The sequence below is a fragment of the Typopeltis vanoorti genome, chromosome 18 (genome assembly GCF_054136105.1).
Source record: "Typopeltis vanoorti isolate ZY-2024b chromosome 18, IOZ_Tvanoo_1.0, whole genome shotgun sequence".
Taxonomy (NCBI): domain Eukaryota; kingdom Metazoa; phylum Arthropoda; class Arachnida; order Uropygi; family Thelyphonidae; genus Typopeltis; species Typopeltis vanoorti.
The window spans coordinates 39140133-39166768 of record NC_143566.1 but is presented as its reverse complement, the minus strand read 5'-3'; the positions used below and the strand labels follow the sequence as shown (position 1 = coordinate 39166768).

The 26636-nt window shown below is 34.1% G+C and overlaps 1 protein-coding gene across 1 annotated transcript in view; it reads left to right on the top strand.

Annotated features, from left to right (window-relative positions):
- Positions 1-26636, top strand: part of kis (chromodomain helicase DNA binding protein kismet) — a 945984-nt gene that overhangs the window by 811490 nt on the left and 107858 nt on the right. The window contains exon 44 of the mRNA XM_090408660.1: positions 14502-14622. Within this exon, the coding sequence (XP_090264786.1) occupies positions 14502-14622 (121 nt within the window). The remainder of the gene's footprint in view (positions 1-14501; positions 14623-26636) is intronic.

The following is a 26636-nucleotide window of genomic DNA, read 5'->3' as shown; positions in this document are numbered from 1 at the left end:
TTATCAATGTCATCAAGTCCCTCTAGCTGAAGCCTCAGCCAGTGTGCTTTTGTCTGCAGAAGACATGTTTCACATCATATGAAGATGGTACATTATGGCATGTCATTATGACAGCATAGAGAATGGACCTGCCCAGAAAGAATCACCATCCTTGTGAACAGCAATACCCCATTCCAACAAGTTCAACTTAATACCAGTGCAATTGCCATTAGCCTCTCATTAGGACCTCCTATTATAGCATCTGTCTGTTACATAATATAGATATCTGAGAAGACCTTGTTAATCTCATTTTGCAGTTACCTCTCCTATACTTGGTACTTATTTACTTATTTATTCTCTTTGTGCCCCATGGCACATAAGGCTGAGATTTGTTTTCTCCTGTTATCTCTGTCTTGTGCAACTAATTCTACTACTCTGTAAAATTTTACATAAAAAGTAAAATTTTCCTTCCTACCATCTACCTAGACATGGGGCAACACTTTGTCTATTCCATAATTGGAAGAACTGCAACTACATCAATTTTCAGCAAGATTTTTCAACTACCCTTGGAATTTCCTGATTCTCCATTCTCAGTATGTTTTTTTTAACTTTTCTCGTCTTTGAACCATATAATAAAATTAGTCATAAGGAATTTGTGGTGATACTGCTTGACAGAGTTGACCAGGATAATGATGACTAGCAAAAAATCATGTTTTCCAATGAGGCAACTTTTTGTGTTTCAGGGAAGGTTAACATGTGTAAAGCATAAGGTTAACAAGCATAATGTGTGCTTGTTAATGGACCTGCACCTTGTGCAGCAAAGCATGTTAGAGACAATTGAAAAGTCAATGTGTTGTATGGCCTGTTACATGACTGTGTGATTGGACCTCTTTTCTTCAGTGAACCAGCAGTGACCTCCACCATCTGCCTAGACATGGGGCAACACTTTGTCTATTCCATAATTCGAAGAACTGCAACTACATCATTTTTCAGCAAGATGACACACTGCCACATTAGGCCTTGATCATCCATGAGTCTCTGAATAAGACAGTTCCAAATAGGTGCATTGGCCACCTAGATCACCTGACATCGCACCCTGTAATTTCTTTCTTTCTTTGGGATTTTGTCAAAGATCATGCGTATAACACTTGGGTGGCAGACATTGATGATTTGAAGGCAAGAATAATAGCTGCAATTGAAAGCATTGATGTAGATGTTGCAGCATACATGGCAGCATTTGGACTTCTGCCTGGGTAATCACTAATGATGCTCATATTGAATGTTTGTTACCTTAATAAATTAAAAAGATAAAAAAAAGTGTCTTTTCTCTGTCTAAATTTCTTTGATTGGTAATTCTATGTATGTTTTTAAATATTTCATTTAGCATCAAAGTTGTAAAGATAATTTTTAGACACCCTGTATCAAATATCTGAAAAGCAGTATTTGATTTTGCTAATTTTGTGTTTATATCCTTGTCAATTCTATCTTCAGTATCAATCAGCATTAGTTCCCAAGTATGTAAAATTTTTATTTAATTCTTCTACTGCATGTTGGTCTATTTAAATTTCTTTCTTGCATTTGCTCCTTAATTGAAGAACTTTTTTTATCTGATTTATACAGTGGTTCCTATTTGGCTTGTATATTAGTGATATCAAAACAGGATATCAAATGAAATCAAAAACATGTAGTCTGCATAATCTAAATCTTAACGCTATTATATGAATCCATTTTATTCATCTCCTTATACCTGACTTTTCTCATAATCCAGTCAACGACATCAAACAATCCAATCAATTTAAAAATACTCCAGATATTATTGCAACCCTGTCTCTCACCAGTCCTTGTTTCATGCTGTTCTAATGTTTGCTCATCACCCTTTTATACATTTTTTTTTGTTGTTGTTGTTCTCACATATTTTTCAGGAATTCCATAGCTTCTAAGAATTATTCATAATGTCTCTTTGTCAATACTGTCAGATGCTGTGGCAAATATCTGTAAATGCTAGGTGTAATAACAAGGTTCTAAATTCTATACTTCTTCAAAGATATTCCTTATAAAATTGTCCACCTGTTCTAAAACCAACTTATTCATGCCTTAATATCTTTTCCATTTCACTTTCAATCCTATTTATCAAAATTTTACAGATAATTTTTGCATGTACTTGACGGTACATGCAAAAAATCTTATTTTCATTCTGAGTGATGATCCATCATTACAAAATGTTACCATCTGTCATAAGGACAAGAGAGGGGTGGACCTGCATGGATGAGTTGTCATCTTTGTGGGCAACAGTATCTCCTGACAAATTCCACATATTACTAACGTAGATGAAGTTGCCATCTGACTCTGAGATGGAACCCTGATAACAGCATGCTACATGTATCTTCTTCTAGTAACAGACATCTCTCAAGATGACCTTGATGATAAGATATTGCAGTTATCATCCTGATTACTTTCAATTAGGAATTTAAATGGACAGCACACTCTGTGGATAGTGCCCAAACAAACATCAGATGAAGGGTTGTTGAATGCATATCCAACAACAATAATCACTCCCTCTTAAGCACAGAAATCAGCATCTGCTTCATATGCTTACCCAAACATCCACTGCATTGACTTAACTGCCTCCTAACCCTCGCTCTTCCCATTATTCAAGTGAGAAACTGAAGACAATGTAATTGAGAGTGATTGTTACTCCATTATATCCAATTACAGATATCACGGTGGAAAAAGGGAGCAATCTGACTGGCCCACCCTTTTCTCATTAGCAGAATCGATTCTGTGATAGTCAACTACTCTCCTATCAGCAATGCAAAGAATAATGTAACAGAGTGTATTATACAGGTAGCCTAAGATATCCGTTCGTTTTCCATGTTTCCCTAAGCCATGTAGATGACGATTGCACAGCAGCCAAAGAAGCCCAGTAAAACTTGGGGTATATTCTGCAGATACCCCACACCAAGAAACGTAATTGCTCTCAAACATGCTTTATACTGAACAAGATACATCCATCTTCAGAACCAAAAAGATTCCTTGTCAAAAAAATGCAGTGCACAAAAACAACAAATTCTGTTTTCTTCAGCTGTACTGAAAAATACAACAGGCATTCATGAAAAATATATATAAATAAATAAAAATGAAAGCTGGTTTGCTTAAATATCTCCCAAGTGCTGTTGGACCAAATATAACATACATTATGAAATGGTTAAACATCTGTCACCATCATCTGTGGATCAATTATTGCACTTTTACAAGAGAATTTTCTGTGATAGAGTATTTCCGATAACTGCAAATGGCTAGTATTATTGTGTTTCCTAAGCCAGGAAAGGATCAGAAATCACCAAAAATTGTTGACCAGTCACTCTGATCAGCTTCTTGTGCAAAATTCTGTCCTATGGTTATTAGAGGGAAAAAAAATTTTTTTTTTTTTTCTAGAACATAATCTGGCTTCTGTGAACATCATTCATCAACAGATCATCTAATCCTCTTAGAGGCATCCATTCAGATGTGGGCATATCAGGGCCTTATAAAGAGGAATTACAACTTCCTTATCTCTACTTGTTAGTGTGTTCTTCAATAGCCAAGTAAACTTGTGAGCTAACTTAGCAACCTTGACAATATATCCTCAAAACTTCAGCTATCTGTTTATGACCACCCCTAAATCTCTAGCTTCATCTATTTCCTGGAGTACAGTTCCATCAATGTGTTATGTTACACAGCTTATAATCTGTTTATCCCAAAATGCATAACTTCACATCTCTCCACGTTAAACTGACACCCATTATCTTTTGTCAGTTGATATTTTGTCATATTGAGTGCCTATTTAAATCTTCCTACAAGCTCTCCACATCGTCTTGATTAACTGTTACTCTACCTAATTTTGCATCATCAGCAAACAATCAAATATTTCTTCTTAGGTTATTTCCTATATTAGGTTATGTAAAAATTAAACAGTAGTGGTCCCAGCACTGAACCTTGTGGCTCATCACTAATCTTCTGTTTTTGCCTTGGTTCTCTCCCTCCATATACCCCTTTTTGATATCTGTCCAGCAGTCACCCTCTTATCCACATAACCAGTGTCATATCCATCCCCATTTGTTCAAATTTGCTTAAGAGTTCCATTTGCTATTCTGCCAAATGCCTTTGGAAAATCCAGCAAAATCATCATGTAGCCTTTTCTTTTCTAATTCAGCTCTTACTCTATTATAAAAAGTTAATAAATAACTAAAGCATGACCAACCACCCTTCACAGATTCATGTTGCCACTCATAAAGTATCATATTTTTATCCACCAAATTCTCTTTTTGACCTTTTTCACCAGTACTTTTACCACCATGCCTGAAATACTAATTGGCCTATAATTTGCTACTGCAATCTTATAACCTCCCTTACGCAAAGGAATAATTTTTCCCCCTTTCTACTCCCTTGGAACTCTACCAGAATGAAGACTTAAATTAAAGAGCCTAGTCAGAGGCACTGCCAGTTCCCTTGCACATTCTCACAAACTACCCAGGTAATATCCCATCTAATCCCACAGCTGTATTTACAATGAAATTCTTCAATAACTTAAGAACCTCCACTTCATCCACCTTTGTTCCCACATCAATATTTATCATATGTTACAGCCGTAACCTCACTTGGATGATATATCCTTGCAGAGTGGTCACTCAGTAGCTCAACTATTTTATCTGCTTCTGTCACCTCATGACCATCAGCGCTCATTAAGATTAATCTCCCATAGTCATTCTACCTCTTACTTGCCCCATAACAAAAGCACTCTTTGGGATTTCCTTTGGCCTTCTTTTATAGATTCTTCTTGTAATCTTTTACCTTCCTTGTCATGCTGGTCACCTTTCTTGCCTGAGCCTTGTACTGTTCATGAGTTTGTTGACCTTCTTCTGCAGCTCATGCTTAATGATATTACTCATCCATCTAACTCCAACCAGATTAACCCTCCTTACCTTAGGTATACAATTAATATTGCTTCCGCTAGATGACCTTTAACTATATCTCATGCACGACTAACATCCTTCTCTTATAGTGTTTTATGCCATGCCCCAAATTTAAGCTTCCTCCTAAATTTGTCATAATCACCTGCCTTGTAGTTCTACTACCCCTGCTTGACAGATTATTCTTCGTGTTTTACAATCTCCTAAGTCAAGATCACATTAATCGGAGGCAATGTGGTCGTCTTGGTTATGGATAGCTCTTTTAATCCTGTGACCATTTCCAATACTCTCACACTTCCAGTCTCCTTCATCACATATTGCCTCAAGTAATTATCTCTCGGGAGGTGTATAAATTCCATTTCCTTCCTGCCATCTAATCTTTCAGTCAATATCTCTATAGTTCAAGTCCCCCCATAGTAATCACTCGACCTGTACTCTTTGTTCTAATTTGCCAGTGCATATCTTCCAGATCATCCATACTGTATATTTTGTCTTACTGGCTGTGATCTCTCACCAAACTGCTTCAAATGAACAGCCACTTATCTGTTGTTCTTTTTGGATGCAATGCATCTGCTATCATCAGCAGTATCCCTTCCCCCACCCTATCTTCCCTGAAAAAACTAAACCCTTCACTTTCTACCCCTGTAACTACATCATCTGCTGTTATCCAAGTCACTATTTCCCATAACTTTTGGTGAGGTTGCACAACTAATGCCTAAAACTCCTCCCTCTTGTTCCTGATAATTCTGGCATTAGTGTATAGAAACTAAACTGCAGCATCCTTTTAGGTCCCACCCACCTTTACTTTCTGAATTGACTAACCTATTCAATATTTTGGCTTGAGAGACTATATTCTGCACTTGAAACTTCACCTGCTTCCACCCTAATTGCTTAAGTTTTTCTTAATTTGTACTTCAGCATGCTTGGTTAACAAATCTCTCTCTCTCTCTCTAGACAGTCAACATCAAAACCATTTAGATGCAGTTCATCAGCATTATACAATTCTTTTTGTCAAACACGGACTACAGATCCACAACCTACATCATTCCTTCTGCACAACCTACTTATTGATTCATTTGCTGCCAACGCCTTCCTCCTCAGTTCGGCTCTATCATAGCATGACAGGAGACTTACGATCTTCACCTTCATACTCTTTGGTTTTGCTATTTCTAACAGCTGCTTTACATCCTCCCTCATAGAATACTTCTCGTCTCTCATATCATTTGTTCCAACCAAGACAATTAGTTCTTTCATGTTATCCTTTTGCATCTGGATGGCATAACTAATATCGTGAATTTTTTGCACCAGGGGAAACACTATTTTGTTACACTTTCATTAAGTACTCCCTTGGTCGTTGGGTCTCCATACATATTTTCTTTGCCTTGGTTTACTTGTTTGTTTGCTTGGTTTTTATTATTATTTCCGATCACCTGCTTTTTTTCTCTTCTCAGCTCTACTAATCTCTTGCCATTTCTGCAACTTTTCAATTTCGTTCTCCTGTATTTTCACTTGCACACATTCGACATTAATTCTGACATTTTCCATTCTACTATCAATATTGTCCCCTCTTCTAACATTTAATCCATTCTCATCACCTAATAGGCACTCACTTTTGAAACATTTAATACACAGTCTCTCTGCAATTTCAATTTCCTTCCACATATCTTTTTATTTTCATGATGAATATACCCCACACACACACTACACTGCACTGCATAAAATCCCACAAATTCAAATCACCTGACAGTGTGGTTTTTGCTACTATTGTTCTGCCATGTATTGGTGCCATACCTAACAATATCATATTTTTAAAAAAAATAAATAAATAAATACATGGTTTACTTGCAAATCTAAATAACTAAGTCACTCTCACACCCATTTAAAACAAAAATTACAATAGGTTAACCTAATATTATCAACTAAAATATGAAAAAATTACTTATCCTTCAGACGCACTAATAACCACGCAACACACACAATACGCCACCTAAAGGTGTGGCCCTTAAATAATATTCAGAAAGAAAGTTGCATGAAACATTAATTAGGTTTTAGAATAAATAAAACCAAGTAGTCAAATATTTTACATTTTACACAGGAGTCTGGGTCTTTGAACATAATTATGCTAGAAACCACTACCTAACACCAATAATTTATACAATTATTTTGAATAGAGATTCCTCATTTCTGTAGAAAAATAAATATTCTTTGATTAACTTCTTGTTTGATATTTACGTATTCATTATCATTTTTTATGAATAGCAGTAACCTATAAACATGTATCTAAGGTAAATAAATACACTATACATGTTAGTATGGTGTATTTATTGCACATGGCAATATCCATGTATTTGTTTCTGATTAAGATTTGAATTACTTTATTCTGAGTCGAAACTAGAGGTTTCAGTGTATTACAATAGATTCCCCCAACTTAAAATACCATATGGTGTGTTTCAGTCCATGCAGAATATAATATTTTTAGCATTGAAATTTAAGATTCTATTTAAATATTAAAGTCTGTTTAGCATTTAACATTATCCTCACTTTATTTATAACATTGATAATGTGAGGTTTCCAACTGAATTTACTATCAATTTTTATTACCAAATAAGTTATTACATTGACTCTTTATTTCCATACAGTTGCAGTGTAAATTTCTTCTACAATTCCAATCATGTAAGAATAATTGTGCCATGAAGTTCATTTTATTTGTTGTATTTCGCAAGTTAAAATTTACATATTTAGTTTTTGAGACATTCAGACTGAATTTATTTGACTAGAATCAGTTTGTTAATTTTAAAAGCATATGGTATTTTTTGATAAGCATATAGAAGACCCTTTCAGGTGGCAAAATAATATTAAAGGTTATGCAAACGTCGAAATGGAGGAAAGAGTACTGTGAAAAGAATCAGATGATAAAGGTGATGTAAAATCTGAAGATAAAGATATTCTGGTTGTGCACAATAATAGCTGTGATAACAATAATAACATTAAACCTGTGAAAGATTGCTAAATGAAACAAGAAGTGACAGTGACAGAACAGTGGTTGAAAATATTCAAGGGGAATGCAATCAGGAGAACATTAATATTTGAGGTAGAAAAGCTCATTAAATAGAGGTTATCGGGATCAAGTTTTCACTTTACAACCAATAGTTGAGGAGTTATGGGAATGTAACAAGGATCTATACTTAAGTATTGTGGATCTGGAAAAAAAAAAAGCATGTCACATGGCACTAAGAGAAAAATATTTCAAAACACAATTATATAGGTCAAGTGTAACATTATACAGAGCAATACGTGGTCTGTATTTAATCTGTAAATCTGCCATTAGAATTGAAGGAAGTACAGGAAAATGGTTTGATGCAAAATCAGGTATAAGACAATGATGTGTTCTAAAGTGGCATTAAACCTGATGTCTTGATCAGAAATATCAAACTTAACTAATTGCTTTATGCAAATAATGTTGCAAGTCTCAAGGATTCTTTAAAACTGAATAACAGCTGTAAATAATTTGGTATCTACAATTTAAAAAAAATAAAATAAAAATAATAAAAATAGGCAAGTAAAATATTTTAGCAAATTAGACAATTTTTAGTGAAGATGGCAAATTGGAACTAGACATGGTAGAAACTTATATTAAAAGAATTTTAAAAAGTCATGCCAAGGAAATTCTTTGGTATATTACAAATAGTCAGAGATCTGGGAGTCATCTCTGGAAGTTTTGTAAGAGTGGTTAATTAGGTTGAGCAGGCTAGGAGAGTCATAAATAAGTGAAATGGATTTCCAGAATTAGTTTTGAGTTTCCTGACAATGAACAAGTGTAAGAAGAGGTATGATAGGTTTTCTTTGGGTCTCCCACGATGAGTCTCTGGACTCTATAGAGATACTGTATAATAATAATAATACTCTCCAACCAATAGGTTGTGAGTTTGAATTCTTTTGTGAATATTTATGCGATTGTGTTTAAGTAGAACATAAATTTCATTGCCTGATTTTTTGATATAGTAACATATTTGGTGTCTAGAGCAGGGATTCTGGAATATGGAAAAAATAAAAATACAAAATAAATAAATAAATAAAATAAAAAAATAGAAAAGAAATACTAAGGCAAAACACAGTATGAATGTTCTATAGATTTACAAGAATCTTTCTTGAGTGGAAGCCATATAAAGACCAAAAGGAAATCTAAGCTAAGATCTAGGCAAATTGGTGCATTCAGGCATACCATCAAAGAAAGAAATATAAGATATGACTAGCAATATTGAAGTTCTGACAACTGATGGACTGATGTGGAGGAAAATTATTCTCTTTACTTTAGTAATAATGTAAACTTAATCATAGAGTATTGTATAGAATCCTGTAAACGCTTTGTGGGTGTCCTTTCACATGGGGCACCTGATCATGGTGAAGGGGATCTCCCAGCGATGGTACTGGCCCTTTTCATTCTTTGCTTTTCTTCACATATTTATCACTCTGTTTCTCGTGAGTCTTTACTATTCTTTTTCTAGACCATCATCACTGAGATCCAATGCCATGGCTGTCATGTGGTGCGACCAATAACTGTTTATGCTGTTTTATTTATTTATTACTTATGTACTGCTAAAAAAAAAAAAAGGTTCAGTTCTTTTTATAAGCATACTTTAGATCTATATATGTTGCTTTTTATTAGGTATATACTGGAGCAGCATGACCATAGCTGTCCTTGCACCATTAAACCAAGAAAGCAAACAAACATCCAGGATCTTGTTCTGCTGCAAGACTTTCATTAAACATATAAGTTAATGGCATGATCATTGCCATCACACATTCCCTTAAAATATGTGACAAAATTTCACTATTCCCCTTACTTACTAACTTTTAGTGTACTCAGTATTTGGAATACATCCTCTTCACTCACTTCTGTGAATAAAACCTCTTCTACCTTGATAGAACAGTCTAAAAATTGATCATTAAAGAATTCAACTACATCATCTGCACTGTGGTCACCCATCTCCATCCAGCATGGTAATCTGTCCACAATCATTTTTCCTCCTACTCATCATGCTCCTTTGGATTCTTCTTCAGTTGCAGTGCCATCTCCTCATATTTTAATTTTTCTCTCCTTAAAATATTAGTCACATTCTTAGTAAGAGCCTTATATTCTTTATGCAACTCTCCTCTACCTCTTTCTTTATATTTTATATACCTTAATTTCTGTTTCATCTGCAATTTCTGTAGTCATCCATTTCACTCCATATCTCTCTTTTTCACCTGAATGTTTTTCTTAAAAATCTCCTGTATACTGCTGACCTCTCTTCCTTCAAGTTCTTTCATGTTGTACTGCTGCAAGCTGATTTCTAAGTTAATGATCATTGCCTGCCTTATAATTCCACATAAATTCCTTCTGCATTGATTTTTCTACATACCTATTCATCCTTCCAGTCAGGAATTCATGGTCACCCTCACTAGCTAGGGCAAGTACAACATTTCAGTCACAATCAAGTCCTCTGATGCTATGACCAAATACAGAACTCTTGATCCTCGTGTTCCCTACTCTACATGCTGCCTAAGATATTGTCCCTCAAGAAATTCAGTTCCCCTAGTACTGAATGCTGTCTCCTCTACCCGCTTTATATTGCTATAGTTGAAGTTCCCAATAATGATCACTCACTTTGCACTTGCCAAAGTAATTTGACTAAACGTTTCCTGCTCATCACTATATGTATCCCCTGGTATATAATAATATCCCACCAAATATTTTGCAGAAAGCTAAGTGCAAGTATGAAAAGAAACTGCCTCTGCAAATTAAAAATAATCCAAAAGAATTCTATCATTATGCTGCAAATAAAAGAAAGAATGAATATTAAAGATCCATGGAAAGGTTTGTGTTCGGTGTACATGTTAATTTATTTTTAACGGCGTTATTGAGAACACGGACTGATAAGAAAATAACTATTTATTAACTTACTGCTGGTATTATATCCAGCATCTTCAGAGCACAAAAACAGTTTGTCACAGTATACAAAACTACAACAATCTGGTATAACAATGGGACTAGTTTAAACATTTGCAAAGGACAACACAAAGACTAAAGTCCTAATTAGGTGCCATCTATGTTGGGGGGGTGGAGAGAAAGAGAGAGAAAGCATGTATTAATTAGGTCTTAAGATTACTGTCTTCCAAATTTTTCCAAAAACAATCTCTCTGACTTATGATGACTTCTGTGTAGCACTTTTGAAACAAAAGTGCTACACAGAAGTACATAGAAACAAAAGAGAGATTGTTTTTGGAATCAACAGAAGCCTTGAAACATAGTCCAAACCTCAAAAAGTATGTTTGTATAAATTTACCAAAAATTTGGGAGGCAGTCATCTTAAGACCTAATTAGTACATGTTTTCTCTCTCTGTATTTTTTCAACATAGATGCCACTTAATTAGGACTTTAGTCTTTGTGTTGTCCGTTGCAGATGTTTAAACTAGTTCCATTGTTATACCAGATTGTTATTGTTTCACATACTGTGACAAACTTTTTTTTTTTTTTTTTTTGTGCTCTGAAGAACATTAAAAATAAATTAACAAAAACGACTATTAAAGAATAACTCTACTGAATGGAGGTGTGGATAAAAGATGCAGAAGAAAGTGTTCAAATAATGGGTACTCGTAGTGCTCACTGCTACCTCTCCACTGGATGAAGAAACTCACATGTATGAGGAGGAGGTACTAGAACTGTTGCACAAACTGAATAAAAATTGAGCAATAGTGACTGATGGAATATCATCACAGAGTATTTGGCTGAACTAGCTATTCCTTTGACCAGCCTGTATAATTTGAGTCTCAGAACAGGGAATATTACACAGGAGTGGAAAGAATGTATAATAATCTCATTCAAACAAGGGTAATGCAAAGACTGATGTGTCTAATTGTTCAGCTCTCAGTATCTATGGAGTGGTAGTTAAGATTCTGGAAAAGTTGGTAAGAGCTCGTATACAAAAATGGGTTAAGAGAGAAATGCCATGTTTGAGCAACTTACATTTTATAATAATGTTAAAGTTGAGTTATAGTATGGGAATAGATACATCACAATAAAGATGACAAGAAATTATATTCTTGGTTTCATCCTTTATCCAAGTGTAAGCAAAGAAGTTTGCACATGAAGTCACTTCGTGACTGGGCTTCTTGTATATAGAGGCTAATGACTTCACATCAGTTGCCTTAGTATCCCATAATGCAATGCATATATCATTGTGGACACATATAATGCTATGTATTATGGGAAGGGTCACTATCCAGACTGTTTTTGACCTTTATTGTAGTCTCGTCAGTGGGAGCCAGACCTAGAAGTGATACCGAGGTTAAAATAATGCAGAAGTTATATAGCCACACCTTATTACTAAAATACTCTGGATTAGAGATGTTAAAAGTTTTTTCACCTGGTTATACTATAAATTTAAGATGCCAAGAAATTATATTCTTGGTTTCATTTTTGATCCAAGTGTAAGCAATCAAAGTTTGCGCAATAAGTCAACTCATGGAAATATGAATTTTGCATTACTTCGGCCTTGGTATCGCTTCTAGGTCTGGTCCCACTAATGAGTCCTCAATATAGGTCAAAACCAGTCAGGGTAGTGACCCTTCCCATAATGTATATCATTGTATATGTCTGCAAGGATATGCACATTGCAATATGGGATACTAAGGCAATTGATGTGAAGTCATTAGCCTGTATATATAAGTAGCCCAGTCATGAAGTGACGTCACCCACTGCTCCAGTTCATCCCACAGATGAACTGAAGAAATGTTAGTGTTGAGATTAGGCCTCTGTGGAGGCCAGTCAAGTGTCGTGATGTTCACGTCCACAAACCATGCAGTTACAGCCAACTTATGACATGGTGCATTGTCTTGCTGAAAGAGATAGCAGTCAGTTCCATAGAAATGCCACAAAGTAGGAAGCATTGCACTGTCCAGAAAATTCAGATACCTCTCAGAATTCAGTGTTCATGGCACTACAAACAGAGGTCCAAGGCCAAACCAGGAAACACACAACCATATCATCACACTGCCACCTCTGAACTTCGTAGCTGGGGTTACGCACACTCTGGTAAGAGTCGTTCACCGGGCATCTGCCACACCCATACATATGCTTGGTAGATGGTGTAACGTGATCCGTCATGTTACAAGCTTGCATGTCTCACTGGACATACTCTTTACACATTACCCAAACCAACATGCAACATACAAGATGTTACATGTTGGTTTGGGTAATGTGGTGCTCACGTATTGTGGTCCTACCATGGAAACCCACATTGTGAGCCTCGGTTCTGAATGTTTTTGTACAGATTTGTGTTCCAGTCTGTGTCCCGAACTCCACATTCAACATGTCACCTGATGAATGGCAGTTTTTATATATTATCCTTCATAGCACCCTGCAGCCACATTTGGTGAGTATGGTGGATCATCCACTGCAAGTAGCACTTGCAGATGATTCCCTGTGCTTCCATCTCACTATGGTATTCCCATTGGGCCATCCCAGGTCAATAATCACTGATTATTGACCTGGGATGGCCCAATTTGTCAACAATTTGCTGAACAGATAGGGCTGCAACAAGGTATCCTCTTTCAAACTCTGTCAGTTCTCTTCTTGCCACCATTTTACCGGACATGGTTGCACTGACTTGGGAGCATCATATTCTTCCAATTTATACTGGCTACAAATGCATGAATATTTCACTGTTTGCCATGATTACATGGCAAGCAGTGTAAATATTTTTAGTTTTCTTTTACTTTTTGACATATCATATTATCCTTGGATGTTGATGCACTATAAAAAAAAAAAAAATCGGAATGAATCAACAAAAGTGACTGCTAACTGCTGAATATTTAAACTGACAGTCAAGTGATATATGTTTTGTATGTGTACAATTTATTCCTAATATTATAATTATTGATGAATTTCCACAAAAAAAAAAAAAAAGATATTTTAAAAGAACAAAATCAATAGAGCTAAACAATTGTAAACAAAAATGGATAGAACATGTAAACCAAATGGCCAACACCCAATATCCTAAACAAATAATAAAATATAATCTAATTGGAAACAAAAGGCCAGATATACCTCAGAAAAGTATATTAGATGGATAATGAGACCAGAATAGACAAATATGGCCATAATTAGCATTTTGATATTGATGATGCTGATTTCACCATACAAAAGATGTTTTAAATTTCAGAAAACAAGTTTATGATGTTTTCTTTCTCTTGATTTAAAACATATTAAACATATCGTCTTGTTTTAATAAATTATTAATGTATGCCAGAGTTTGTGTTTTATTTCTTTTAAATGACCCCAGAGACTTATGTTAGGTGTCACATATTTTTAAACCAAATAAACCATTATTACCTACTGAAATTGGCATATAAATTGAAATCCAAATTTTAAGTTTCCACTGCTAGATAGGTGGAGTAAAACTACTTCAAGTAAGGATTGCTAAATAAGTTTTCTTATATAATATCATTCTGTGATATGAAATTTAATATAACATTGATGTAATTATTAATGAAATACTATTGTTATAGTTGTTTTGTCAATTATGATTGCAGTTCACTGAAGAAAGTATACGGCATTTGAGGAATCGTAACATATCTATGGGAATTACAGCAAATTCTACCCACCCCACCTTAAATCAGAACTCGGAAGCATCTGTGTCAAGATTGCATTCAGGTAAAATGTCTCATAATTTTATATGTCATGGCTAATTTAGTTTATTAAGTATAGAACTTTACTTAAACCTAGGAATCCAACAGGGATGTCCCCTTTCAGCAGCTCTTTTTAATATTTATCTAAATGAAATAATAATAAAATAGAATAAAAATTTCCATCAAGGTATTAAACTTTCTCCTATTGTGAACACTCTCCTTTTTGCTGATGACCAAATAATAATTACAAAATCTGAAGGTAATAACTTACAGAAAGGTATTTTAAATTTAAATGAGATAGCCAAAGATTATGGAATGATAATATCAACAGAAAAATAAAAAATGATGGCCTTAAAAGGACAAGATCCAGTAAGAACTAATATAGTATAGATAACAAGATTTTAGAACTAGTGAATTCATTTAACTAGCATGTATGATTACATATGAAAATGAAAAAGATATAAACCTAAAAATTGCAAAATATTTAAAAATAACAAGTGTAATTAACTCTATATTTAAATCAAACCTAGTACAAAAACAAACCAGACTAAAATATGTAATACATTAGCCCTACCAGTCCTATTGTATGGAAGTGAAATCTGGACAATACAACAAAAAGACAAACGAAAATTAATAACAGCTGAAATGAAGTTTATGAGAAAAACTGCAAAGTATACTCTACTCGATCACAAGAGAAATGAAAAAATTATAAAAGAATTAAATCAGGAATCAGTAATAGAAAAAATTAAAATATATAAACACAAATGAATGGATCACATTGAAAGAATGAAAACAGATAACATCAAAGCTTACCAAAACAAGCCTTAAATTACAAACCATTAGGAAAAAGGAAAAACCAAAACGTTCTCTTAAGACATTCAACAATGACTTCTAAGGCTGGAACAGGCCACTCTAGGCCTAAATCCTTGACAGGCATCAAGATGAGTATAGAACTTTATTATTCTGAACAGTCTTAGTAGACTATATTTGTTTCATCTCAAAAAAAAAAAAAAAAAAGCAGAGCAGGAAGCAGCACATTCATAGAACATACTTTTTTCTTTGAATGAGGCATGTGCAGGTATTGTTGAATATCCAAATTAACTGAATAACATTCTTAAACACTTAGGAATATTTAATTACCAGTTAATAAAAGAAAGAACCTATAAACCAGGTTGTTTTATAACAAAATTCTGGAAGTAAATGAAATAAAAGAGATAAAATAAATTAAATAAGACAATCACCACAGCCACCAGTTCAAAAAATGTGTAATAACAAAAATGAACTTTTAATTTCATTTTTGTTATCTTCTAATTATCTAAAATATAATCAGAAGTCAATGAATGCACAAAATATGATTTTATAACAAAAGCATTTATGTTAAAAGTTTAGAAAACACACATCTGAATGTTGAAAATTTATTTATCACTAGGTTAGACTATAATAGATTTAGTTTAATCCTTTATCCCAGTGAGAGCAAACAAAGTTTGCGCCTGAAAATATCTTCAGGACTAAATATAGTGTTGTACTATCTTATCCAGTAAGTAGTGCAACACCAAGGCAACTCGTGGCAAAGGTGGAGCAAGATACCAGGCACTTCTAACCCAGTATCTCCCATAATGCAAAACACATTTCCTATGTGGATATGTATACTGTTATGCATTAAAGGGATTGGCCATCTACCCAGACTAGTTTCGACCTTTATTGAGGTCTCTTCAGTGGGAGCCAGGCCCAGAGCTGGAGATACCAGGCAGAAGCAGTAGCAAGTCATCTGTGCCTATGGGAGTTGCCAAAAGGTTTATCACCTTTTTTAAAAATTATTCTGGATTTAGAGAATTAAATTTCCTTTAGATTTTATGGATTAATTTAATTTAGAGAATTAAATTTACTGGATAAGATAGTACAACACTATATTTAGTCCTGAAGATATTTTCAGGCGCAAACTTTGTTTGCTCTCACTGGGATAAAGGATTAAACTAAATCTATTATAGTCTAACCTAGTGATAAATAAATTTTCAACATCTTTCTCTAAATCCAGAGTAATTTTTAAAAAAGGTGATAAACCTTTTGGCAACTCCCATAGGCACAGATGACTTGCTACTGCTTCTGCCTGGTATCTCCAGCTCTGGGCCTGGCTCCCACTGAAGAGACCTCAATAAAGGTCGAAACTAGTCTGGGTAGATGGCCAATCCCTTTAATGCATAACAGTATACATATCCACATAGGAAATGTGTTTTGCATTATGGGAGATACTGGGTTAGAAGTGCCTGGTATCTTGCTCCACCTTTGCCACGAGTTGCCTTGGTGTTGCACTACTTACTGGATAAGATAGTACAACACTATATTTAGTCCTGAAGATATTTTCAGGCGCAAACTTTGTTTGCTCTCACTGGGATAAAGGATTAAACTAAATCTATTATACACATCTGAATGTTTACCATCTAAATGAGATTGATAATACAATATATTCTTACTTCACTTCTTCTTGTATTCTTAATATGCATGTTATGCAATGAATGTCGTTTTCTTACATTTGTTGCTTAATTGGTTGAAACTGAGAGGACCAAGCTAAAAGTATCTTTGCTTCATTACCAGCTATGCTCATGAATTTATCATGAATAAATGTGCAAACTTTGCTATAACTTGTCTCTAAATAACAGAAATGCTTTACTTGCTCTATAAGTTCTCCTTTGAGAATGTGGAGTTTTCCACATTTTTGCTTATTTTCATAGTTTATTTTTTCTCATTGATTTTTATACTGAATTTGTTTATTGCACTTACTCAGTTTGTAATATTCATAACTTCTACCCATAAAAGATTTTTTATAAAACTTTAGTATGTTGGCACCATGGATGGGTAAAGCATGTTTTCATTTTTGTACTTTTATTTATTTATTTTTTACATAGTCCAGAAACCCAAGCCACCTCAGGCTTTCAATTAAGAGAGCAGTTACACTCTGGCCTATAAAATTCATCTCCCCCTAGACAATTATAAATTTTCAAACCTGCAGTCTGTTGGTTGGAGAGCAGATATGCTAACCACTCAGCCAACCAGGCCAGTAGTGTTGCTTCATGTTCATTGTAAAATTTAATATAAGACAAGGTTACATGCTATCTCCACTTCATCTATATGGATTACATTATGGTGAATTTGTTCTGGTATCAGAATAAGTCTCTAGATATTAAAATTCTTTCTTTACTTTGTGCAGATGATGTCCTACCTCTCCATAAATATCCTATAAGTATTTAGAATTCTCTCATTAAATTGAATAACTGCAGTAAAAAAAATTGGCTTAAAAATCAGCAAGAAAAGGATTTCAGCTATACTCCCATTGGAAAACCTATGTAACAGGTAAAGTATTTCAGCTATTTAGATATAATTAAGAGCACAAATTAAATATCAAAATAGATATTTGCATGTGCTCAGCTGGTATAGCGAGAAACCAGTTTTACAGAAATTTTAAATTCAGTCATGGATCTGAAAGTTATGTTAGCAATATAGCACTTGATCAAACACTAGAGATCAAAAATATGAAATTTTTGAGGGAAATTAGAGGAGTATAAACATGGAATTAATATATTAAAGAAGTTCTTGAAATTATTGGCACTCAAGAATGTATGAGCTGTACTTATATAAAGTTAACAAAATAGGTGTTTGATATCAGGTGCAGATAAAAGACCCAAAAGAATTCTGAGTTCTGGGAGGAATTTATGCAGTTTGCCTTAGAGAGTTAGAATGTATGAACTCGTAATATTGGAGACCTTACAAATAACATTTTAACATGTTGACTTCCAACTATGAGGTAACTCAGAATTGACTGTCTATATCAGGATGCCAGCTACGAGTTATTTCATATTGAATTTTTCATACTGAACGTTGTTGTGGACTACGTGATAATTCATTGCCAATCCAGGTATTTTCAAATAGGAGGATAGGAGAAGATTGGTGTAAGGAGTAACTATAGTGAAATGGAACTAAATACTTTTTATAGAAAATAAATGGGAGTAGTAACTCCAGAGATTTATAAAATAAGTACCAAAATTGCAATATCAGAGTTGTACTAACATGATTTCAGAGCTTGAGGATTTATATTACTGTATTACTGGTTCAAAATTTCTAGACCCAAGGGAGAAGAGAGCATCCAGCTTATTAGAAGCAATCAGCACCAAGATCATATTAACATTAACAAGTAGTTAACATAAGTCACTTATTATTTTTTTAGAACTTTTTTTTTTTCCACTAGTCAATATACAACTCATGGCAGTTTGATAACTGTCTTTTGATAAATGTTTAGTTATGTTAGTGCAACAATAGTGTCGCTCACTTCTAATAAGTTGGTCACCTCCTTACCCGTGTGAGACTAGAAACTTTCAACCAGTGATATAATCACCCAGCCTCTAAAAACTATTTCACCAAAGAAAAGTTTATGGTTATAGTGGCAAAGTCGAAAATGCATCATCATACATATATATATATATATAAAACCACTCGGCCAGCCTGGTTGGCCGAGTGGTTAGCATATCTGCTCTCCAGCCAAGAGGCTGCAGGTTTGAATCCCTCCTAGGCATGGATGTTTGTGATCGTCTTCCACCTTCATACATTCCCAAGATGGTGTGGATCACCATGGGAGAAGTAGACCCACCCTCCTGCAATGGAAGAGGCCTTTACCCCAGCAGTAGGGAAAAGTAGGCTGGAGAAAATATATATATATATATATTGTTGAAGAGAAAAAAAATAGAACCTGTTGATGCCAGCAGCAAGTTTACATATTAGGCCAGCATGTCAACATGTTCATTTGAAAAAAATTGTTTGTTGAACAAAAACTTTTTTTTTCTTTTGTGCATATGGTTCCACAGTAGGTTCCACTGAGGGAGAAGTGGAGGAGTTTTTTGAATCATTAGACAAGGCAGCTGACATAAGGAAAGTGGAAAAGCCTCTTTTTAGCAGATCAAAATAGTAGGATAGTAAACAAATCTCACACATATAGAAATGTTTTGAGAAAATTTGGAGAAAAAACGTTCTGTATAATATTATTCTGTTTTGTCTTTAATTTCTTTATTTAATATTCATGAATGATCAACTGCCTTAGCTATGGACTACCACCATCTATCTATATCTCATGCTCGATATTTTAACAAATTTATTTGTTTTACGACTGCACCAGTTAGACTATATATCGAGTGCAAGATTATAAGATTTTAAACCAAAGACAAAGCAGATATCATTTGTATTCCCTGCTTCTATTAATCCTCATCTTAAATTAGTCATGGCTTAATTATAAATCACATAAACTTCTATCTTATGCAGGTTTGAATTTTTCAGGATAGTGCATTGACAGAATCAGTCCAATGTGTTGTTCACAAACCATTTAATTAAATCAAAAAGGAATATTTACAGAATGATTCACATTAACATATATATATACAATTTCATTACAATTTTTTTGTTATTCTCAATTCTTCCTAATCCAAACTTAAGTTATAATTTTCTTCCTTTAAAGTTAATTCACAATCTAGAATAACCTGCCAGTCATATATATATATATATATATAATAACTGACTATAAAGCATACCTTGTGTAAGCCTAATTCAATATCAATTAACATTATCTCATAAACATATGCACTTGATATACATTCTTGTTCAGAATTATCACATAGATAACTACTTACAATTCTCGTTCAGCACGCTGCCTTTTACATGAATCCTTTGTTCACATGTTAGTGTCCCTCCTTGTCTTTCTTTCTGTCTACTGGCTCGTTCTTGTTTTCCTGTTAAATTTCTTCTTCGTCTGAGTCGTCGATTATTCCATGCCCTGTAGGACCCTTAACACAGCATTACAGCTCTTTCTTAGCAAGACGATTGACACAATAATTCTCACATGGCAGCAAACCCAGGTAAGAGATTCCGAGACCTATGACACTTCTCTTTAGATTCCCAACAGCAAACCTTATGTGGTGGTGTACCCAGGTAAGAGAAGATTTAGAAAACCCTAAGACAAACTTCCTTCTTGACGACTTGCCTTATATACACCTTAGACTTCTGTTGAATGCATGCATGCGTTTCTTGAACTTTCCATTTATGGTTATGTATTGATCTTCGGTCATGCTGACGTCATTCTTTGCACGTCTTTGGAAATTTATATCTATGGGAATTCTTAGACTTCTTCATTATTCTTAGAATTAGACTTACTGATTTGACATGAGTTGACAGCGTTACATGATGTCATGCACCACATTATTTTAACAAAAGCTCATTTAAGTTATTAAAATTACAAGATTATTACAGACAAAATTAACATTCCTCTTAAAAAACATGTAAAAGTGAACGTGATAAATTACATATCATGGAAGATTTTACAGTAAGTCCCTGTTGGATTTCTTCAGGGCATTCGACTAATCACTGCTAACACTAAACATAAAGATATGCACAAATTCACATGGAAAAGAGACACAAGAAGAAAAAAAACAGTCTTGTTGACTGTGTTATTGTTCATATATTCAGGCTAAGCTCAAGATACAAGAATATACAAATGATTTGAAATTGGAAGTGATCATCAGGTAGTTTTAAGCAGAATAAAAATAAAGATCATATCAAAAAGAAAAATATGTCAGAAAGCTTTAGAAAGAATTAAAAGTGTAACATCTGTTAGATGTGAACTGTAACCTCAGCAATACAAACATTAGAGAAAGAATAAAAACATTTGAAACAATTCATCCCATGCCTCCCTAAGTTGATTAATTCAACTTAGGGAAGCATGAGGTGAAGTTGTTTGCAAGGATAGAAAATCAGAACCCTGTAGTATACATGGAAAGCTAAAGAGGAGTTATTGAAAAGAAGGAAGCATATTAAAAGATCTAGGCAACTAAATTGGAAGATGTCCTGAGGGAGCAAGTACTGAGAAAAATGTAAGAAAGCTAATCTATGTTTGAAAGTAGCTAAACAAAAGTCATAGGAAGACATTGATAAGCATGTGGAAGACTCAGTCAGGTGGCATAATAATATTAGAGGTTATGTAAATGTCAAAATGGAGGAAAGAGTACCGTAAAAAGAATCAGATGATAAAGGTGATATAAAATCTGAAGATAAAGTTATTCTGGTTGTGTGCAATAATAACTGTGAAAGATTGCTAAATGAAACAAGAAGTGACAGAACAGTGGTTGAAAATGTTCAAGTGGAATGCAGTCAGGAGAGCATATCAATATTTGAGGTAGAAAAGCCCATTAAAAACCTGAATGTGGAAAGACACCTAGAGTAGATTATATTCAACCAGAAATACTCAAATAGGAGATATATAAAGTTTACAGTGACTAATGCATAACTCAAAAAGCTGAATTATATCCTCTACCTAAGCATACTCAAGAAGAGGCCAAGAAAAATTGTGGAAGAAAAGCTAGGTTCAGGCCAAATAGAAATTATCGAGATCAGGTTTTCACTTTACAACAAATAGTTGAGAAATTATGGTAATGTAACACCAGTGATCAATACTTAAGTTTTGTGGATCTGGGGGGTAGGGGGGGGAGAGGTGACGCATGGTCTGAAAAGTTCTCGGCCTCGACCATAGGTGACAACACTATCGACAAGGTTTTTTTTTTTTTTTTTTTTTTTTTTTTTTCTAAGTTGGTACATCTGTCATAAGCATCCATGTGAAATTGCAGGTCATTCTATCAAGTAGTTTGTTTTATACAGCTATCTGAAGCAAAAGTGTTGTCTGTATCCCTTGAAATGGATAAAATTCAATATCATGCAGTTATAAAATTCTTTGTAAAAGGTTTAACGGCAAAAGAAATTCATTCGAAGTTCATGAAAGTTTATGGACACTCTTCTTCATTTTCGACAATTAAGAAATGGGCTGCCGAGTTTAAACATGGCCATACCAGCCTTGAAGATGATCCATGTGAACGACGTCCAAAAAGTGTAACAACACCAGACATCATTGATCAAGCACACGATATGGTGTTGGATGTCTGGCGAGTCAAAGTATATGAAACTGCTGAGACTATAGGATTTCAAAAGAACGTATAGGATATAATTTGCATGAAAAAGCTTTTCGTAAGATGGGTGCCGTGCTTGCTCACAGCAGATCAAAAATGGACTCACATGAAAATCTCTGAACAGTGCTTGGAGCTTTAATCAGTTTAACAACAATTAAACTGATTTTTTGCATTGATTTATTACTATGGATGAGACTTGGATTCACCATTACACACCAGAATCCAAACAGTAGTTAAAACAGTGGACAGAAGCCACTGTCTTCAAAGAATGACTGATGCTGTCATTTGGTGCTGAACAAAGAATGTCTTCTTTGTTCAGCACCAAAGAAGACAAAGTTGGTTCCGTCAGCAGGCAGGGTGATGACATCAGTGTTTTGGAATGCTGAAGGTATTTTGTGTATTAATTATCTCGAAAAGGGTAAAACAATAACTGGAAAATATTATTCTGATCTTTTAACCAGACTAGACGAAAAAATTCGTGATAAAAGTCCGGGTTTGCAGAAGGAGAAAAAAATCATCTTTCATCAGGACAATGCACCTACCCACAAAAGTGTTTTGGCAATGGGAAAATTAAGGGATCTGTACTATGAATTGTTGGAACATCCACCCTATACCCGAGATTTGGCTCCCTCTGACTTCTATCTCTTCACAAAACTAAAACTATTCCTCACTGGTCAGCGTTTTTCTTTGAATCAAGGGGTGATTTCAGCTGTAGAGGGGTATTTTCTAGATCTTACTGAGAACCACTACAGGGTTCTCAGTAAGATAATTGTGCTGGATCATCGCTGGAATAAGCATATTAGTCTTAAGGGAGGTTATGTTGAAAAATAAAAATAATTTAGAAATTATAAATTTTTTTTCATTGTTAGGCTGAGAAATTTTCAAACCACCCTCATATATAGGTCAAGTCTAACATTATATAGAGCAATATATAATCTGTATTTAATTTGTAAATCTGCAGTTAGAATTATAAGGAAGTACAGGAAAATGGTTTGATACAAAATCAAGTGTAAGACAATGATGTCTTACACCTGATGTGGTGCTAAAGTGGCATTAAACCTGATGTCTTTATCAGAGATATCAAACTTAACTCATTGCTTTATGCATATAATGTTGCAGTCTTAAACAATTTGTGCAAGTCTCAAGGATTCTTTAAAACTGAATAACAGGTGTAAATAATTTGGTATAATTGGTATCTACAATTTAAAAATATCGAAATAATGAAAATAGTCAAGAACATACAAACTTCAACTCTTTTCTCAGTAGAGACTTATAGAACTAGACATGGTAAAAACATATATTAAAAGAATTTTAAAAATTCATGCTAAAGAAATTTTTCTATATATCACAAATAGTCAGAGATCTAGGGATCATTTCTGGAGGTTTTGTTGGAGTGGTTAATTAGGATGAGCAGGCTAGATCTTTTGCATGAAGAGTCGTAAATAAGTGAAATGGATTTCCAGAATTAGTTGCATGATGAGTCTCGAAACTCTATAGAGATACTGTATAATTATAATAATACTCTCCAACCAACAGACTATGATTTGGAATCCTTTTGTGGATATAGATTTATGTGATTGTCTTTAAGTGAAACATAGGTTTCTTTGCCTGATGGCTTGATATAGTTACATATTCGGTGTCTGAAACAGGGATTCTGAAATATATGGGGAAAAAATTATTAAAAAAATTCGTACCCACAGTACGAATGTTCTATGCTTCTCTTCATAGAATCTTATAATCAGCCATTCATTAAAGAGAAACTCAAAAGACCACTTATTCTCTCATACCAGTACTCTAAATCCTGGTGATATCACTTATAGGATCTTACTTTATGGCATGAAGCAATTGTCATTTCCTTTCAAAAGCCAGGAAAAAATCCAGAACTTGCAATTACTGTCATATTGTTCCAACCAGCTGTCTTTGAGGTTCTTGGAGAATGTGGTTACCATTTGCCTTCTGTGTATCTAGAAAGTAGCATTTTTTTTCCCAACACACAGTGTAGCTTTCTTAGAGGTTAACATTGGTCTGTTTGGAAACTTGTGATACATTCCTAAAATGTGAACACTGGTTTTAGTTTTCTTGATGTGGAAAAATCTTATGACACAGCTTGGAGTTACAGCATACTAAAAGACCTTTATAATCTAGGGATGCATCTCTCTATTTATTAAACACTTTTTCTTGATCCAAAAACTTCCAGTTCTGAGTGAGAAGCACATTATAAAAGACCTTTATAATCTAGGGATGCATCTCTCTATTTATTAAACACTTTTTCTTGATCCAAAAACTTCCAGTTCTGAGTGAGAAGCACATTATCTCGAAACTACTACCAAGAAAAGGTTGTATCCAAGATTGTTTCTGTAGTTACACTATTTACTGTTAAAATAGTCATTCACTAAACATCTTCACTTCTTCCCATGGTAGGCAATGCACTTTACAATTATTTGAGAGGCAACTTCATGTGCACATGAATAAACCAACTACATGTTGGTTTATTCATGTGCTCTTAAGAATGGGTTGAGGTTTTGCAGAAAAAAAGTACCTATTTTTTTCTTTTGCCAAACCCAAGTTACTGATAAATGAATAAAAAGAGTAATTTGTTGGCAGTATTGTTGTCAATTTATTTGATAGTATTAATTCACAACACATAATAATAAAAAAATAATTAATATTTAACTTATTTAGCTGTTTGTATAATGTGACAAATGGTTTCTGTGCTCTGAAGATGCCAGCTATAATACGTGAAATATCATCAAATAAGTTAAATATTAATTATTTTCTTGTTATTCCATGTTGTGAATAACATGCCAACCTTTCTATTTGTTTAATAATTCTTCACAGCAATAATATATTGTTTGCAAGGCAACGCAATTCAGTAAGTGGTAGTTAAAATTGGCATGCTAGCTAAACAGGTTAGCCTTCTTAAAGAGGTGCCAAGACACTAATATTATACTGAACTGTGTCAAAATTAAATGCAAGTTTTATTCAGCCAAGGCCCTTTATAAACAGGCCACACTAGCACTATTGTGTGAACAGATTAGCACTACTGGTATGGAGCTGTCAAAAATAAATTCAGCTATCAATGACAAACTGTGTGATATTTTAAACCCTGAACTATGGCAATTCTTGTCAGTATCTCTGATGCAACAGCAGATAAAGAATTCAAAAAAGTCAAAAGCTGGCACCAGAAAAATTCGTAATCTTCCAACATTGTAGTGCTATGGGACTACTGCAGTTATGACAAAATTGCATCATTGTAAATTTATCATGAGTAGCCTAACGGACAAAGCTGTCAGCATGTTAAGTCGAGGACATAACTTAGCCGTTACACCTAAGCAAGTTCCAAAAGTGAAAATAACGGCTTCCATTGAATATGGAATATATAATCTGCTTCCAGTTATAGCCGGTAACATTCGTTTGGATGTAGCCAACATGTTAATCCAATCCAAACCTCCCAGAAACAATATGGAAAAAAAAAACAGAACTTTAAAAGAACCTATACAGTAATAACAATGTTGTTAATAACTAAAGCAGACAAAGGTAATGTAGCTGTGATTATGAATCTATAGAATATGAAAACAAAATGCACATACTTTTACAAAATCAGTTTTTAAATTACTGAAGAAAGTCGCTTCCTGGCCAAAAGAAACTTAACTCAAAAATAACAAAATTATGATAATCACAGTAATTTTACATCAGCCTAACCTAAATCAGAACAATTGTCTCTCTCTCTCTTCCAAAAGTATGGAAGATTTTCATTTTATCTAAACATGAAAAATAGTTTCAATGTTATTTAATATTAATTTCTAGCATGTGGCAACTGTTTTTAATTGGTAAACCAATTGTTTTATGTGCCTTGTATTCCTGTTCTTTGATTTGCTTGTTGTTTCTACACACTGGTGATATACTGTTATTTTCAGTACAAAATATCTGTATTTTCATTAAAGTTTTTTACTGTGGTTATTGTGTAATTTTGTTGTTTTATAGTTATGCTACAGATACCTTTAACCCATTAGACTTATTATCCTTCATACAGAAGAATTAGCTAAAC